General features: G+C 54.8%; 1 protein-coding gene across 7 annotated transcripts in view; it reads left to right on the top strand.

Moving 5' to 3' along the window:
* The window catches only part of ABCC8 (ATP binding cassette subfamily C member 8), a 73,733-nt gene extending 57,727 nt beyond the window's left edge, over positions 1-16,006 (top strand). For all 7 annotated transcript variants that reach the window (XM_046017923.1, XM_046017924.1, XM_046017929.1 and 4 more), the window contains 17 exons: positions 1,275-1,400; positions 2,274-2,373; positions 2,601-2,842; positions 2,937-3,103; positions 4,177-4,246; positions 4,740-4,897; positions 6,648-6,740; positions 10,503-10,605; positions 11,166-11,279; positions 11,586-11,706; positions 11,806-11,936; positions 12,858-12,936; positions 13,190-13,298; positions 13,684-13,787; positions 14,587-14,720; positions 15,174-15,236; positions 15,780-16,006. In XM_046017923.1, coding sequence (XP_045873879.1) covers positions 1,275-1,400; positions 2,274-2,373; positions 2,601-2,842; positions 2,937-3,103; positions 4,177-4,246; positions 4,740-4,897; positions 6,648-6,740; positions 10,503-10,605; positions 11,166-11,279; positions 11,586-11,706; positions 11,806-11,936; positions 12,858-12,936; positions 13,190-13,298; positions 13,684-13,787; positions 14,587-14,720; positions 15,174-15,236; positions 15,780-15,917 — 2,052 coding nt within the window. In that variant the 3' untranslated portion in view covers positions 15,918-16,006. The remainder of the gene's footprint in view (positions 1-1,274; positions 1,401-2,273; positions 2,374-2,600; positions 2,843-2,936; positions 3,104-4,176; positions 4,247-4,739; positions 4,898-6,647; positions 6,741-10,502; positions 10,606-11,165; positions 11,280-11,585; positions 11,707-11,805; positions 11,937-12,857; positions 12,937-13,189; positions 13,299-13,683; positions 13,788-14,586; positions 14,721-15,173; positions 15,237-15,779) is intronic.
* Positions 16,007-18,628: the final 2,622 nt, after the last annotated feature.

Here is an 18,628-nt window from a genome sequence, read left to right on the forward strand (position 1 = left end):
CCTCTGACCCACTGAGGGTGGGATGCATTTAAGTTAAGATCAGCTGGAAATTATGGAAACAAATAATGCAAGTCGTAGTGGAAACTTCAGTGTTATCAATAGAATGCAATTTTGTGAAACCACACGTTAACCAAATTTCTATACTCCTCAATATGTAGACAACAGTTACTTCTCAATTAATTGGAAAGCATTTAAAGATTATTTATTTATTTATTGGACAGAGAGAGAGAGATCACAAGTAGGCAGAGAGGCAGGCAGAGGGGGGGGGGGGAAGCAAGCTCCCTGCTGAGCAGAAAGCATGATGCGGGGCTCGATACCAGGACCCTGGGATCATGACCTGAGCCGAAGGCAGAGGCTTAACCCACTGAGCCATCCAGGTGCCCCTAATTGGAAAGCATTTAAACTTTAAGATTGAAATCATGTGAACTTAAAATCTGGGACTTGCAAGAGTCCTGTATAAAATTGCCCCTGAAAATTGATCTTCAAGCTTGTGCTAAATGGGCCTACATCTTCCTTCCATGTGGTATAAAATTCTCCCTCTACTGTGAAAAAGGAAGGAAAGACAGCCATTTTTTTTAACTATTATAACAGGTGCAGAAGGTGTGTGACTGAGTTTCCACGGTGACCTTGGCAAGGTAGTTCGGGACAATCTTTAGTCCAAAGAAGGCAGACAAAGGCATGACTGGTTCCTTGACATGTCAGAGAGCAAGACTCCCGGCATCCCACCTCACATCCCAGAAGCAGCTGGGTGGGGGGTGGGGTAAAGGAGCTGGGGAGGGTCTTTGAATTAATGACGAGTGTCTATGAATGGGAAACATTGAGTGTTTCAAATAAAATCAGTTTTCTGATTTCAAAGAGGTATGGCCACACACCTTTAGACCAATAGGTACTTTGTCAACCACTGGTGGAACCTACCAGACGTGCAGTCAGGAGGTGCTAGAGGTAGCATGCAATTAGCTATTGAGTATGTAAAAACATCTGCCCCTGGTGGGATCCTAGCAAGGAATCAGATGGCTTGACCAAGAGCCACCGATTTGCTCTGCAAACCCTCTTAGCAATCCTGGGACAGCCACCGAGAATTATCTCCCAGAAGCACCGACCTCTAGATCCTGGGAGTGTGTCAGTGAGGACCACAGTGGGAAAGCCAGCAGCCAGTCATGGTGGGGGAAAGGATGAGTGCCGGTCCCTCTCAGACTCCCTGGTGAGGTGGGGGTGTGACTGCCACTCCCCCTTCCCATTTAGCCCCAGGGCTGGATCTGTTTCTGCCTCTCCAGATCATTGCCATGAAGGACGGCACCATCCAGAGGGAGGGCACACTCAAGGATTTCCAGAGGTCTGAGTGCCAGCTCTTTGAGCACTGGAAGACCCTCATGAACCGGCAGGACCAAGAGCTGGAGAAGGTGAGTATGTCCTAAGGGCGGGGCAGCCTCCCTCTGAGGAGAAGTTTCTGTTAGAACCTGAACACGTAAAGGCCTTCCTGCCTTCATTGCCCTAGGGAACCCTCCAAAGGACAGATGTGAGAGCTGAGCGTGAACTCCCTCCTACCAGAGGAGGGCCGGTACCTATTCTAGCTACTCAGGGCAGACTCAGGTGGATGCCTTCCACTTATCCTGAAATAGTCAGAAACCATTCAGTTATAAAATTTCAGGGAATCAACTCAAACTGGCAAAACAGAAAAGGAGAGAGGTAAAGACTTTCTGGCTCATGAAAGTAAAAAGGATAAGCTTCAGGTATAGCTGGATCCAGGTAGTTATCAGGAACCTGTTTCTCTCCTTCCTTGGCTCTGCTCCCCTCAGACCATTCTCATTCTCGTGGTGGCGAGAGAGCTGTCACCAGCCTCGGGCTTACCTTCTCCCAGCTCAACACCTCCATTGGCAAGAGAGTCCCTCTGTCACAACAGTACAGCAGAAATCCTCCAGCTAACTCTCCTTTGTCCACTTTGGTCCTGTGCCCACCTTGACTAAATCACTGTGTCCAGGGATGAGGAATGTGAAACTGGCACAGAGCCAGGGAGAATGATCAGTCCACCTGAGTCACAGGGACTAAAGAATAGGGGAGAAATGGTCTCCCACAAGAACATTTGGGATATTGTTAGTAGATAAATGGGGAGGAATAAATTCTGGTAAGAAAAACTTATGTCCTCTGAACCCTCCCCCAGGTTGGGGCACCCTGGAAACATGACACTGGTCTTTGCAAGGGGTGGCTGCCTTCCACTTTCCCTTTTTCCCTCTGCACATTCTGAGGACATTGACCAGGTTCCCTCTGTCTTTCAGGAGACTGTCATGGAGAGAAAAGCCACAGAGCCACCTCAGGGCCTGCCCCGAGCCATGTCCTCAAGAGATGGCCTCCTGCAGGATGAGGAAGAGGAGGAAGGTACAGACAGTGGGACTAGCAGTGAGATCATGGCCTGAGGTTTGATGGACCATGGGGAGACAAAGGTTCATTGTTCTGGGGGTGGTGAGATAGCGTGACTTCCACTAAATTCCTTCCCTTCTGTGTGCCTCAGTTTTCCCATCTGTAAGTGGGGATAACATGACCCAGTTTCGCCCTCAGAGGCACACGAAATGGGAAGCCACAGGGTGGGTTCTTGCGGCCTGCAGAGGAGGGAGCTGAGAGCGAGGAGGAGGACAACCTGTCTTCGGTGCTGCACCAGCGGGCCAAGATCCCGTGGCGAGCCTGTGCCAAGTATTTGTCATCCGCCGGCATCCTGCTCCTGTCTCTGCTCGTCTTCTCCCAGTTGCTCAAGCACATGGTCTTGGTGGCCATTGACTACTGGCTGGCCAAGTGGACTGACAGCGCCCTGACCCTGAGCCCTGTGGCCGGGAACTGCTCGCTCAGCCAGGTGTGGCCAGCTGCCCTAGGCCCGGGGCCAGCGGGGGGAGAGGGCTGAGCCGCGGACACCCCCAGGACCCTGCCTTGTTCTCTGCCCGGCCCAGGAGTGCGCCCTTGACCAGACGGTCTACGCCATGGTGTTCACCGTGCTCTGCAGCTTGGGCATCGTGTTGTGCCTTGTCACGTCTGTCACAGTAGAGTGGACGGGGCTAAAGGTGGCCAAAAGTTTGCACCGCAGCCTGCTGAACCGGATCATCCTGGCTCCCATGAGGTACCCCTCTCCCGAGCCATGCTGGGCTTCGGGCAAGTCACTGTTCTCTGGGCCTCAGTTTTCCCGTCTGTAAAGTGGACATATGCAACCTTGGTCACAGGCTGGAGGGGGTGGGGTTCAAGGAGACAGTGTGTGTGAAAGTGCCCTCGTTGGGGCAGAAGGCAAGGAAAACCAGCATTTACTCAGCCACACAGGCTCATCTAACTGTCACGACAGCCCTTCAGCAGAGTGAGCGTCTGCAGGCTCCGTGTCAATGTAAGTTTCCCTTCCCCAGGCAGGTACCATCTGCCCGTCGCCACCCACAGATTCAGCTCTCCCCCTCCTCCCACAGCCAGCCTGCAGGTTCCTACACTGGGGACATGGGGACATGTTTTCTTCTCCTACAATGGGATGGATAAATCCCAAAGGCCTCTTGATGTGAAACAGTTCTGAGGTGGTCCCTGCCCAATCGACCCGGCTGACTCGGTTTTAAAGCACGACAGGCAAACAGGTTATTTGACCCCTTGTCAATGCCAGGCCTCACCATCTGACGACACTTTTTACTTCTCAGTCTCATGAGCTTTCTGTGGCCCACACACATGACCCCAACATTTAGTCACCTTCTACTTGTCCCAGATCGGAGCTTCTGAAATCCTCTGGTTAGGGGTGGGGCTGTTCTGGGTCACGGTCAGAGTGATGACAACCAGAGTAGCCTCACAGGGTCAGCCAGCTGACAGGCTGTCCCCAGGGCCCGGTTCACCCTGGGAGATCGTCCCTCTGGAGAAGACTCGATGTCCCCAGCACAGCTGCTAAGTGAGGCAGGCTGAGCAAGCAGCTGAGGAAGGGGGCCGTGGTCATACACGGGCTTAAGAGCCAGAGAAGTTAGTGAGGGGCGGCACCCTTTGGGCAGCTGTAGGAATTCTCAGGGACACAGGCCAGACAGGTATTGACAGACTTGCAAAGGCAGCCGCCCCAGGAAGCCAGACCCAGAAATGACCCCAGAGACACTAAAATGAAAGAAATAACTACTCTCATTCAATAAACAGGAAGGAAATCAATAAACGGATGACTAACTTCTTCTGGTTGCCTCTTAGGTTTTTTGAGACCACGCCCCTTGGAAGCATCCTGAACAGATTTTCAGCTGACTGTAACACCATCGACCAGGTACACAAGACTGTGACCCATTTCCCCAGTTCAGAGAGAGGCCAGCCCCCACACGTCTCCTCTCTGGGGCTGACTTCCCCAGATCTGGTGCTCAGAGCCCTGTGAGACCAACCCAGTAGTTTCCGATCTGGTTACAAGGCTGCCTGAGGACCTGGGGCTGCCCCTGTGAAGCTGTCGTGATAAGACTGAGGGAAACCACAGCCCTTTGGCTTCCATCCAGTACCCCCTGGCTCACATCAGTAAGGTTCCAGTGTAGTCTGAACCAAGGTGACTGCCTTTGTGGGGAATATTCCTTTCGATTCAGCTTGTGTTTTTGGTTTGTCATCGTACTAGATGGCGAGGAAACAAAGTCCTGATTGCTGCTCTCAGGGAGCCTGCAGTGTAGCTGGAGAGATGAGATGTGTGCCTGTGAGAGAGCAAAACATGGCGGCAGGTAACACACTGAAGAAAAACACCACAACTCACCTCCCTCTCTCACCTTCCCCTCCGACAGCACATCCCATCCACGCTGGAGTGCCTGAGCCGCTCCACCCTGCTCTGCGTCTCAGCCCTGGCTGTCATCTCCTACGTCACGCCTGTGTTCCTCGTGGCCCTCTTGCCCCTGGCTGTGGTGTGCTACTTCATCCAGAAGTACTTCCGGGTGGCATCCAGGTGATAGCAGCCTTTGCCAGCCTCAGGGGTGGGGGGATGGGAGGTGCTCTGCAATGGGCAGTTGGGTACTCTTACTAGAGTAATCATCAAACAGTAGTAGAGTTGTGTTCCCCTGAAAAGGAACATAGAAATGAAGGAAAGAGAGAGATTCATCTTCCACCAGCCTGATGTAACCATCTGTCAGGGCAAATGTGTGCGCGTACACAAACACACACACACACTGCCGTTAATATCAAAACTATTTCCTTAGGAGGTACGGTCAGGAGTGGAATTGCTAGGTCAGGATGTATACACATCTTTATGCCCTTCATTTTTCATTCATTTTTGCCAAAATCCTTCTCAGGAGGGTTGTAGGAGTCCAGTGACCAGGCTGGTTGCTGATACATGAAATCGAGGGCACCTGATGGCAGGGGTGTTATGGCAACAGTAACTGCCAGGCCGAAGTACCTCCCAGCCCGTGGTGGCCAGAGCGTGCCTGGGAGCCTTGACTCGAGGGAACTTTTCACAGTGATCACATTTGCCCTCAAAGCCTTCGACTCACGCAGACTCCTTTCCTACTCAAAATTTTCTAAGAAGAGTCTCCAGAAGTTCTTACTGGGAGTGATTCTGTTAAACTCATAGGTCCAAATGATTGTCAGGAGAATCTGAAAGAATTTCTAGACCAGCGGTTATCAAACTGCCAGGTGCAACCTATCAGGGGGTCATGAAATCAATATCATAGATCACAGCCAGCATTTGTAACAAATGAAACTGGACAGAGCGTGTCGGACTGTATGCACAGAATATCAATAAGTCTTGCTTCATGAAACCTTTGTTTGGGTCGTGTAGGAAAGTGTGTGTGTGTGTGTGTGTGTGTGCACGTGCACTGATTTGGAGTATGAAATGCATTTCTTACCGCAGGTTATAATCAAAAGCTTAAGTACCTTTTCCAAGTTACATAGTTGATTAGTAACTGGGGCCGGAATGCTGATTATCAATACAAACAATTAAATTTAGGTACATTTTCACCACAATTACATTGCCCATATGGATCACAATTCGTATGCTGGATAGTGTAGAATGTCCTGGCACCCAGAAGGAGCCCATCAGTGTTCACAGATCGCAGTGGCTTTGTAAGCACTATACAAGCTGTTTTACAAAATTCATTCCTTCTGCCAGAGAAACCACCCTGTGCCCCAGGCATCCACTCTGCCCTGGGGACAGTCTGTTCAGGAACGCTTACTCCCACATCCCAGCCTGATCTCCCTGGCACTGATGTGCTTGTCAACGAGCAGCTGTGGGGAGCAGGGGGCAACCTTGTTACCGTGGAAACCTCTGACATTTCCCCTTGTAGATACCGGCCCGTGATGTGCCTGAACTGATTGTGGTTAGCCGGAAGGGACTGGAAGATTTGCGTTAGGTCTTTCTGCTCCTTTCAATAGCTGGCTCAAGGTTCAGGTTCTCCCTGTCACCCACCCCCCACCCCGTGAGAGAGAACCCACCATGCCTGCCCTGCCTTACTGCAGAGTGAGGGACAGACACACATGGGAGGCAGACGGTGCCCCCAATCACAGTGCCTGCCCTGGCATGCTGTTTGAGCATTTTGCTGGGGTGGCACCGCTGGCTTCCCTCTCTCTACAGGGGAGACGCTGAGACCTGGACAGGTGAAGCCATTTGCTCACACAGTGGTTGGGCAGGGGGAGCTGGGATTCAGATCCGGGCTGAGCCCTGCATTCCCCATCCTGACCCTTCTGCTCTGCTCCCTGCACAGGGACCTGCAGCAGCTGGACGACACCACGCAGCTCCCCCTGCTCTCCCATTTTGCTGAAACCGTGGAAGGTCTCACCACCATCCGGGCCTTCAGGTACCAGATTTACCCCAAGGTGGGGGTGGGTGGAGTGGGGCCGGGGCCACGGGTCATGTGATTTGGGTGTCAGGGCTCAGCTTCAGAAGGCCTGGGACACGCATCTCCCAACCCCTCCTCAGGCCCCGCAGCCTTGACGATGTCCCCCAGTGAGTCAGGTCCGGTGGGCTCCACTGTTTGACCCAGAGAGGAAAATCTCAGCCCTGCAGCCAAGTCCAGAACCTCTGTGAACTAAGGCAGGACATGAAAAGAAACAAAGCTGGGAAGTATATGCTCACATATCCATGCTTGAAAGCCCTTTCCATCATGGGAACCCGCCCTGAGGCCATCTGGTACTGAGAATGGCCAGTGACTCGGACACTGTAATTAACATGCCAGTCTCATTCATTCCGCACTGCAGTCCAAGGCAGTCAATGTGATTATTCCCATTTCCCAAGTAAAGAAGCTGAGGCTCAGAGGGACTGTATAGCCCCTCCTGTGTAAGGTCCTCTAAAGCCTAGACTTGAATCTGCCCATTCATTCTGTAAACAGGTACTGAGTTAAAACCCAAGCCAGGCACTAAAAAGACAGAGATGAGTCAGATGAACCCTTGTCCTGGAGGCATTTATAATCCAGGCTCTGAGGAGGTCAGGAGAAACCCACATGACAGGTAGTCAGAAAGGGGAATGCGGACTATGGGATCATAGAAGGGAGGCACTCACCCAAGGCTTCATGGAGGAGATGTTGTTGGAGCCAGCATCAAAGGGTAAAGAAAAGTTCACCGAGCTGGGGGGAATTCCCCCCCAAAACTTCAGTGGCCCTGCTTCCTACCCTTGATCATGACATTGGGCGGGACAGGAGCATCTGAGGTCACGTGGGGAGTAGACGGGCCATTGCTCCCTGCCCCAGCCTCCGTCTGATGTATTTGAGCATCTCAAAAAACAGGCCAGAGGTCCCTGCCCCAGATAGTTGGACTCTGGTCTTTAAGCCTCACTCAGAGAGTAATTCCAGATTATTTTTAGGATGACACAGCTGTGTAGGGTGTGACAGTAAGCATGCGACACCAAGTCCCATGTCCAGGAGTAACCCTAGGGCTCAAGGACCGGCCAAGAGAATTCCGGGAGGCTTGTGTCTTCTCCCTCCAAGCCCCAAAGCTCTAGGAGAGGTGCTCAGGCCCCTCTCCTAGAGGGCAGTACTTGTGGCCCCATTCACTCCCTGGGCCATCTGTGCAGTGAAATATCCTCTTAGGGGTCTTGTCTCATTAAAGCAAAGCCCTGGCCTTGGCTCTGCTCCCTGGACGGGCCTGTGCCATCTTCTGTACAGAAGCCCCTTGGAACCTGGCATGACGCTCAGGTCTCCTCCGAGCCCCCTTCCTGTCTCAAGCCCGCACTTCCCAGGTCCTTTGACTCTCGGGGCCACTCCCAGGCCTGGCCTCTACTCAGCCTTAGTACTGTTGCTCTTACGCAGGCTATCCCGGCAGCCTTCGGGCTAGGCATGGGGCAGAGGGATTGTACCTCTCCTCCAGAGGGCCAGACCCTCTCAGTAGGATCTGAGTGGATGCCACCTCCCGCCACCTGTGGTCAGTCAGGGGAGCCGCTGCCCGGTGAGGCCTCCCATGCCCTCTACACTGACACACTGGGAGATCTTTACATGTGGATGAAGGATGTTTTGGTCCTCCCCGTGTATGTTTAATTCATTGGCTTTTGCCCAGCAGCCTGCCCTGTTGAGAGCTGAATGGCACTTACTGATTGTAAGTAATGTAAGTAACATGCCAGGCACTGTGCTAAGGGCTGCATGTGTATTATCGCACTGAATGCTCACAGAAGCCCCCTGACATGGCTTCGAGCAGCTACGCTCAACAGACAAGCCTGAGTCACCAACCTGAGGTCACACACATGGTCAGAGCCATGCTAGGCCTGGAACCCAGGCCTCTGGGACCTTCTGGCTTCTCTGGCAAACCCTGTCTTTTCCCAGAAAAGTTTCCAGAGTACTCCAGCCCCCGACTCAGTGTTGGGCTCAGAGGCTGTTTCAGCCCAGGTGGGAACAATTACTGTCCCTATTTTACTAATGAGGAAACTGAGTCTTGATCCTGACACACAGCCCTTAAGTAAGAAGGCTAAGAATCCAAAGTCTGCACGGCCCCACGCTGGGACTCTCCACATTCCTCACACTGTCACACACCTATCCCTAGAGCCACACCTCCTACACACCCTCACACACACACACCCCCCTCAGGCTTGCCCGTCACACACACGTGCACACGCAGGCAGACAGCTTCAGCACGCGCTCATTCAGGTGGGGCTGCACACTCGCCTCAGCCACATCACACCACCGTGGCTGTGCGATCGTACACTCTCTCATACCTCAGAGACTCACTGTGCTGTCCTCAGACACGTGGGTCAGGCACAGCCCCTCCACCCAGAAGTAATCAAAGCAGAGCAAACACCTTCCAAGAGTGAAAAGCAAATGCACGGTTAGACTTGTCTTGAGCCCTCCGCGTCCCCGTTGTTTCCCTGAGGCCATTGCTAAGACAGCTTTGGCTTCGATTTGTTCCTTCACTCATCACGAAACAAGCGCTCTCTGCCGCCGCCTCTGGGCTCAGCTAAGCCAGCCTGGGGTGAGAGGGTGGCCAGGGAGAGTGAGGCCAGGAGCCCAGGCTATGGAGAGAGAAAAACCAAGTCCATTCAAAGTAATGCAAGCAGAACGTGATAAGGGCACAAGCGAAGGAAAGAAGACTCCAGAGGTCCTTCCTTGTACAGAGAGATCCCGTCTACCTTAGAGAGTCAAGGAAGGTTCCATTTGTTCATTCAGCAAGTATTTATTGACAGTGCCAGGTGCTAGGGATGCCCTGGTGAACAAAACAGCCATGGGTTCCATTCCCATAAGTTTACAGCTTGCGAGGGAGATAAGCAGCTAGAGTAATGAACACATGAACAGAGGTTATGAAACAAACAGGTTGCAGAAAGGGAGAACAACAGTCCGGGAAAGGCCACCTTGAGGAGATGTCATTTGAGGTAAAGCCTGAAGGCTGAGAGGAGTCAGCGTTGTGAAAAGCAGAGGAGAAAGCATTCCAGCAGAGGGGACGGCATGTGAAAGGCCCTGGGGTGAGAAAGACCCTGGTATTGTGACGAAATGAGAAAGGACAAGTAATAAATTACTGTAATTTCTGTGGCTACAAAGCAGTGAGCAAGGGGATTTGTGGCATGGAAGGAGCTCCCACAGGTTCCCGGCAAGGAGGTGGCTCTTTGGCCTCGGAGCCATTGATATTCTAAGCAGGAGAGAGATGGGATGTAATTTAAGATTTACAAAGATCACGCCGGCTGCTGTCAGCAGAGCAGGGGAGAACACAGGTTAACCTGCAGGGAAGCTGACGCAGGAAGCTGACGCAGTAAGCCCGGTGAGTTTGTGGTGGGCAGCAAGCCGGAGAGAGGCGGGCAGGAGCAAGGCCTACTTTGGAGGCAGAAGTGAGAGGTCTTGTAGAGGGATTGGTTGTGAATCCAGAGGATTCCTCGTTTTCTGGCCTGGTCATGTAGGTGGTCAGAAGGTGCTTTACTGTAATAGCGAGACCCTAGGGAGAAGAATGGGTCTTGGGATGAAAGCAGGAGTTTAAAGTAGGTGGGAGTCTTGACAAGTCTGAATCAAGCAGCAAGTTGCTGGGAGGGCCGACCAGAGGGGAACGGCCTCCATATCGTCAGACACGGCATGTTTCCTGGCTGCTTCTCTGTAAGTAAAGAGAGGCCTGGGGGCCATGTGACCTTCAGACCCTCCCCATCCTCCCTCCAGGTACGAGGCTAAGTTCCAGCAGAAGCTCTTGGAATACACGGACTCCAATAACATCGCCTCCCTCTTCCTCACGGCTGCTAACAGATGGCTAGAAGTCCGCATGGCAAGTCCACCCCCACCCCGGGCCCCGAGACAAGGGCTTCTCATAGGGGCGTGGAGCCAGAGCAAGGACCACACACGGACCAGAGGGCAGGAAGAGAGGGTGGGATAGCAGCTCTTGTGTGCATACAGGGCCGGCGCCAAGTCTTCCTGCTCCTCCCAGCCCCGGCTTCCCTCCCCGTGTCTGACCAGAGCCTCCTCCCCATCCCCGCCCAGGGGCTTGTGCACCTGATGTGTGCGCCAGTAGCCAGAAGAGCTGTGTGTTTCACTGTGACGAGGGTGCGTCTGAAGTGGGCCGTAAGACCTGTGTGGGCCAGCTGGTGAGGCTGCCTGGTCAGGCCTGCGCAGATGGCTAGGGGTGGGCGGCAGAAACGTGTGCACACGTCGTCTCCTGGGGCTCCGGCCTTCAAGGCCTCCTGCATGTCTGATGACATGTAGGTGTTTTGCTGGGCTGGGGTAGAGTCTCTGCTGAGTTTCTCCCCTCCTTGAAGGGAGTGAGGTGCGTTGCGGGGCCCCTGTGGCTTCGACCCCTGAGGGCCCACACCTGCTCACTTCCCTCCACAGGAGTACATCGGTGCCTGTGTGGTCCTCATCGCAGCCGTGACCTCCATCTCCAACTCCCTGCACAGGGAGCTCTCGGCTGGCCTGGTGGGCCTGGGCCTTACCTATGCCCTGATGGTGAGTAGCAGCAGACCGGGGCAGCAGAGGGCTCAGATATCAGCACTCGGGAAATCTCAGAGACGCCCTCCAGGCCCTACCCCAAGCTCCTGTGAGTCTGATGCAGGCGGGACCCTGTGGGTAGGAGGGCTAACCCAGCGCCAGGGCCCCAGGGTGGTGAGTGAGGATCCATGTTCATTGTAACCCCCTGGGCCTCCAAGGGAGACCCCCTGAAGAGCCAGCAGAAGACACTGAGGGCCCCCGGCCCACACAGAAGAGCTATCCTGGTGGCTGGATTTGGGCCAAGCGCTCGCTGACTCCCCGCAGGTCTCCAACTACCTCAACTGGATGGTGAGGAACCTGGCGGACATGGAGATCCAGCTGGGGGCCGTGAAGCGCATCCACGGGCTCCTGAAAACAGAAGCAGAGAGCTACGAGGGGCTGCTGGGTGAGAGACCCAGACGAGGGGTGCGTCAGGGGGAGGGGGGCCCTCCTGGATACCGGCTGCCGCCCGAATCTGCTGGCTGAGCCCCGGTCTGGCCCCCAGCGCCTTCGCTCATCCCGAAGAACTGGCCGGACCAAGGGAAGATCCAGATCCAGAACCTCAGTGTGCGCTACGACAGCTCCCTGAAGCCGGTGCTGAAGCACGTCAACGCCCTCATCTCCCCGGGACAGAAGGTCAGTGGGCGGCAGGGTGGAGGGCGGGGCGGTCACCCACAGTCAGCTCCTGGGCCCCTCGCACTGACAAGGCTCAGGCCACCTCTCCCCCATTCCCTCTTGCGTGCTCCTTCCGCAGCCCTCACTCACCCACCCAGGAGACGGACACCCAGACTCCCCTGGCTGAGAGGGCTCTCCCAGGGCATTGCCCCTGAGCTTTAGAGCAAGTCCTCGGGACAGACAATGAGGCCCCTCGCTTGTCCTGGCGAGGGAGCCGCGGCCTGGCACTCTGACCCAACTCTAATGGATTGCCTCCTCACACCCCACCCCTGCTCTGACAGGGCCCCTCTCCTTCTGCCTCTTTGTCTCTGTCCCTCTGTCTTTGTCTGTGGCTGTCGATTTCACTCTTCCTGACCTTTGGATCTACCTCTCTCCCTGCCTCTGACTCTTCCCATCTGTCCCCTACCTCTCTTGTCCTTCTGTGTCACCATTTCTGTCTTTGTACTGGTCCCTTATTGTCTTTTCCTTTGGTACCCGTGGGCCGGGAAGCCATGGGGTCAGAGATGACCTCAGTTTAAGGCATGGCACACGGATACACCCCTGTAAACCCCACTGAGCCACCCCCAGGCCCCCCTCCCTTACCCACACACATAGACTGTGCACCAGTGTCCCCAGCTCCCCCGCAGCCCCGTACCAGGCACAGCACGGCTGACACCCAGGCCCGGGGAAATGGACATCTTGCCCTGCACTTGCTTGTGGGTCCCCATGGGAGGTCCCTCTGTACCCAGAAAGCAAGCCCCAAGCTGGGGCCCAGCCCTGGCCAAAAAGAAGCTAGTCAGAAAGGCAGGACAAAGAGATGCTGTGACCTCCGTGCCTGCACAGCTCGGAGCAAGCACCAGCAACTCCCCCAGGTTCTCACCGTGTCCCTGCTCCTCTTTCTAGATTGGGATCTGCGGCCGCACAGGCAGTGGGAAGTCCTCCTTTTCTCTCGCCTTCTTCCGCATGGTGGACATGTTCGAAGGTGAGTGGTGTGACAGGGCCCGAGACAGGTGGTGAGTAAGGATCCAGGATGTTCGTTCCTGTGCCCGCAGCCACCAGGTAGGACCCCAGTCCCGGTGTATGGTCAGATGTCACAGGAAGCCCAGCAGTCACTGCCCTCTCCACCCCCCACCACATCCTCGATGGGACTCACGCTCCTCAGGCTGAACCTGCCCCTGGCGCCACTCACTCCCCCCACTCCTTCATGTCCCACCTGTGACATGGTCTTCGCACAGGGCGCATCATCATCGACGGCATTGACATCGCCAAACTGCCACTGCACACCCTGCGCTCCCGCCTGTCCATCATCCTGCAGGACCCCGTCCTCTTCAGCGGCACCATCCGGTGAGCCCCAACACTCCCGCAGTCCACCACCCCGTCCCAGGCCCGGCGCCTGAGAGCTGGAGTGCAAGGAGGGCTGGTGGGCAAGGCCCAGAGCGCTCAGCTGGGTACCCGTCCCGGGGCAGGCAGCCCTGCCTGGGCTCTGGGCACCGTGGGCTGGCCTGGTCCCTCACACTTCCACCCTGTGCCTTTCTCTTTCCTGTGAGCCCCAGGCGGGCGCTGGTAGCGGCAGCTCCCCGGCTTGCTGCCCCCCTACCTTTAGCCAGGCCCTCCAAGGCCATCAGTTCTCACTCACTGCTCTCTTCCCCAGCCTTGACCTCTGCCAGCCCCCGGGATAAGCCAGCACCCTGCTTCCCTTTCTAAGGGGGCTTTCTGTGGCCCCCTCCAGATTTAACCTGGACCCGGAGAAGAAGTGCTCTGACAGCACGCTGTGGGAGGCGCTGGAGATCGCCCAGCTGAAGCAGGTGGTGAAGGCGCTGCCCGGAGGCCTGGGTAACTACTCGCGAAGCATCAGGACGGCACTCGAGGACATCCAGAGGGCTAGGAGGCAAAACTCACGCCCGTGTCTGAGGTTTGCCCAGGGTTTAGTCTAGGGTCTGGCAGGACCTCAGACACCATCCTGTGTGTCCTTTTACCTTACGGGAGCTCAGAGAAGTCACGTGAGTTGTCCCAGGCCACACGACTGGTCAGTTCAGGAGCTAGCTCCTCCCGAGGGACCCAGGGCGAGAGGGCGGGGGTGACAGCAGGTGTCACGGTGAGACACAGCTTGCAAGTCCAGTGTATTCAGCCCTGCCCATGGCCGCCACCAGCCTGCCCAGCTCTGCCCTGAGGAAGGAGAGGACAGAGGGGGACATCCCAGGCAGAGGTCACTCCTCCAGGGTGCAGGGAAGACGCTGCCCGCCACCCGCCCAGAGGACAACAGAGCCTTGACGTATTTGCCACAGCCCCCGCGGCAGTGAGGGCAGGCCAAGCCTTGGCTTCAGAGACTTGCCCCACCACTGCCCTCACACAGCTCCAGCACCCACACACTCAGTGCACACGCCCCCTCTAGGAACGACCCAGGGCCATGGCTGCACACCCCTGCAGAGCGTGCTCTTCTCTGTAGTTCTTGCAGATGGCACCTGGGTCATTAGGTCAAGTGCGGCCACCCTGCACACCCCTGGCCTCATGACACACCCCTGCATATTTGACCTGTACATACATTTCCTAATGCCCTTAAGCCATGCTGTCTACTAAACTCCCAGCACCAGACTAACTCAGCCCCACTCTGCCTCCCCGGGGCTGTTTTCAGATGCTATCATCACAGAAGGCGGGGAGAATTTCAGCCAAGGCCAGAGGCAACTCTTCTGCCTGGCTCGGGCCTTTGTGAGGAAGACCAGCATCTTTATCATGGATGAAGCCACAGCCTCCATCGACATGGCCACGGTCGGTCAGGAGCACAGCCGTGGGGTGGGGTCTTGGAGGGGGTTGTCATGGGTCTTACGGTGAAATTTGCACAAAGTGGTCCCAAAGCTCAAGTCATCTTTAACATCAAGGGCCACTTGAAAGGCAGAGCGCTGGGGCACATTTCTAGCTTACAAACACACAAGCTGTACACAGACCCACAGAGACTTCGCACTCATCACCTGCCACACAGCCCAGCCAGACACATACACAGCACACACACACACAGAGCTGAGCCCGCAACAGCCCGAGCCCAGCCCCTGAATGCTAGAATTTGGTTGGTCCTATGGGGACAAAGACCAGACGGAGGGAGGGGTGGGCTAGGACTGGGATCCCATGGGAGCCGGACTGCAGCCGTAGGCCCCCATCCCCAAAGCCAGGCCAAACCCCATCCCTGAGGCAGATGAGCCAACCAGTGTTGCTCCCACCTGGCAGGAAAACATCCTCCAGAAGGTGGTGATGACGGCCTTCGCAGACCGCACCGTGGTCACCATTGCGGTAAGGGGCCCCTTGCTAGGGTGCGGGGCCACATCCAGAGAGAGGGCTGGCCTCTAGAAGCTACCATTAGAGGGCAGCCACCGCACTCACCTGGGCCTGGTAATCAGGAGAGGCTCCTGAAGTGACGGTGCAGAATCTGGAGGGCTTGCAGGGAACCTGGACCGCAGGACATGGGGTGGGTGAGGACTTCCCTCAGATCCCCCTCTCTTTCCCCAGGTTCCAAGGCCCGCCCCTATCCCAAAGTCCTGGGAGCTAGGCTAGGCTACCTTCTCTATAGGTAATGGGGGTTGGGCTGTGAGGTGATCTCTGAGTCTTGAAGCCCAGAGGTGAGAGCAGAGCTGAGACTTGGTAAGGGGGAGGGTGTCATGAGTGGACAGAGTGCTTGGGGTCACAGCCACCCCAGGGAAGGGCAGTGGCCACAGAGATGGGATATTCCATCCATATGCCTCCTCCCCTGAACTGCAGGGGACACCCTCAGCAGCCCCTCCCTTTACCCCACCCCCCACCCCACCACCCTGACCAGCACCCCCCTGCCCCACCCAGCACCGCGTGCACACCATCCTGACTGCAGACCTGGTGATTGTCCTGAAACGTGGCGCCATCCTTGAGTTCGACAAGCCAGAGAAGCTGCTGAGCCGGAAGGACAGTGTCTTTGCCTCCTTTGTCCATGCAGACAAGTGAGCCCCTGGAGCCCAAGTGCCACCCGGCGCCCCAGCCTCCCCGCCACCACCTCCCGCCGGGGCTTTCTAACTGTAAATCACTTGTAAATAAAGAGATTGATTGTTTCCTACTGGAGGCCTCAGGTCTGGTGGGCAGGGACTGGTTGGCCTGTGGGTCCGGTGGACATGAGGCTGTGTGAGTGTGGCCAGAAGTGCATTTTCTTATCTGTGAAATGAGGTTTGCAGTAGTCTGCTCAGGCATAACAAAATTGCAGCCAAAGAGACTTAAACAGAAATGTCCTCTGATAGATCTGGAGGCTGGGAGTCCAAGATCAAGGTGTCATAGGTTTGGTTTCTCCTAAAAACCTAATTACCTCCTTATAGGCCCTATCTCCAAATACTGTCATGCTGGGGGACATCAACAGGAATTTAGGGCTCTAACAAATAGATGGGGGGGCAGAACAATTCAGTCTGTAACAAGGGTTATCGCATTTTTGTGATTATCTCATTAGACAAAATAGTCCCCTTCCTTCTCACTATATTTCTTGGATTAAAATTGTGGGGTACCCTGGATTAGTACCACTTCCATGACAAATGACAGGAACCCAACTCAAAGGGGCTTAACTAAAAACTGGAATTTATTACCCTATGTGATGGAGAAGGCCAGGAGGTGTACTGCTTCAGGCATGGCTGGATCCAGCTGGCTGACCACAAGCATGTGTTTCCATTTCTGGGTTCTTTCTTCCCCTCCCTCCGTGATAACAAATGGCCACTAGCCCCTCCAGCTTATACCCTACCACTCTGAAAAAGAGTCCCAGCAAAAGTCTTGGGAGCAAATTTCAATGGACCAAGTTAGGTCATACCCCTACCTCTACCCAAGCACTGTGGTCAGACGGCTGGGCTACACTGACTGGCTAGGCCCGGATCACATGTCCCCATCTGTGGTGCCCAGGGAGAGGCATTCAGAATGGAAGAAGAGTGGTCCTTCAGAGGGAAGCACGATGCATATACCATAAGTCACCCAGGTAGTATCTGGAGATGCTGAGACCCAAGACACTGGGGAGAACAAAACAGCAGATATCCTTAGATTCCATCAGCATCGTGAAGCAGGAATGCACACCTCCCCGAGCTCAGAAATGGCAGGTGCTCATTTACATATCACGTTTTAATCATTTCCACATTGACTCCAGTACTGGCTATCCCAACTCTGGGATGCAGACCCAGGAGTCTTGGGACTCCTATGGGAGATCCTATGGGATCAGAGCAATATAAGGACAACCCTCCAGTCACTGGAGAGAGGCCCAACACAGACCTTTTGAACATTCCAAGAGCCAGAGGGGATCAGGAAGTGAGAGTTCTATAAGACCTGGTAGGCTGCTTGGGGGTGGCAAGGTGTGAGTTGGGTATGAGAGGGGTGGGAATGAGACAGGCAGAGTTAGAGAAAATGGCCCATGGGGCAGGGGGTGGGGCCTTAGATCACAGGGCCTTAAATGCCAGGATGAGGAGTCTGGGATAAGCCTATGAACAAAGGGGAAGTGGAGAAGGTTTCTGAGTGAGAAAGGAGCTGACAAATTCAGTATTTGGGGGAGTTGAGTATAAGAAAGTAAGGATGGAGGAGGGCAGGAGGCTGAGCTCTTTGGGTAAGGGGCCCACCTTCCTAGAAAGGGCAGAGCAGGTAACGGCCTCAGGGTCATGCTGTGAGGCAGGGCCTTGCCTTTCCAGCTCTAAGATGTCTCTAGGGGCCACCCTCTCTACCGAAGGGTTTCCTAAGAGCAAAACCTGGGAAAGGAGAAGATTCCTAACCCCACCCCCACCTTGTGCCCACCACACCCCACGGGATTGAAGGGAAGTAGCAGGGGCAGGGCAATGTCCATACTGAAGTCTTGCAGAGATGCCCAAGGCCGTTCTGGCCCAAACCTCTCTATAGTATCTCTGGTGGCCTGCCAACTTTGACTTGGATACTCCAAAGATACAGGTCATCTCTGGTTGTTAGAACTGACTCCTCCATATTTGAAATCACAACCTGCCTCCGTTCCACTCTGTGTCTGTACTGGTTCTATACTTTGGGCCACATAAAACTATTAGTCCACCCTCCTTGGACCACTAGGGTTTCTGTAATAGTGCCAAACTCCCTAGGGGGCTCTCTAAGGCTCCTTTTCCGGTGGCTGAACAGATGTAGTTGCCTCAGAGTTTTCCTGTGTAACCTTGTCTCCTTGAACTCTCCCACTCTGATCATCCTATTCTCCCCTCCCCACTCTAGGGACTGCATCTCCGTTAATACAGCCCAAGCTTACACTTATCCTGAATAATGGTGTTGACTCTGCCTACAGATGAGTATGAGACAGAAAGGAAAACTCAATATGAAAATCACATTTGCCCCACTGTGGCCCATATCCCCACTGTCCCCATCTTGGGGCCCTGCCTCATGCTCCCACTCCAACAAATGAACACACATGGGTCAGGGCTACATAAAGATCTGAGCCTCAGAGAGGGGATGGGGCCGTTACTGTCCCAACAACAGAGACCTAACGGGCTTTCTCTCCCAGCTGAGAACTGGGGCCCAAGCCACAGGGCAACTCTAGACTGATGCCTGCAGTAGAAGCACCACTCATGTCCAGGTCAAGAGCTCGAGTCCCCCAGTTCCCAAGCCAACCCCAATACAGCCCCTCAGACCCACATTCCTTCCATTACCTAAGGTTTAAGAGACCAGGCTGCAGGTGTAAGGACGTGTAA

Source organism: Meles meles, chromosome 8 (genome assembly GCF_922984935.1).
Source record: "Meles meles chromosome 8, mMelMel3.1 paternal haplotype, whole genome shotgun sequence".
Taxonomy (NCBI): domain Eukaryota; kingdom Metazoa; phylum Chordata; class Mammalia; order Carnivora; family Mustelidae; genus Meles; species Meles meles.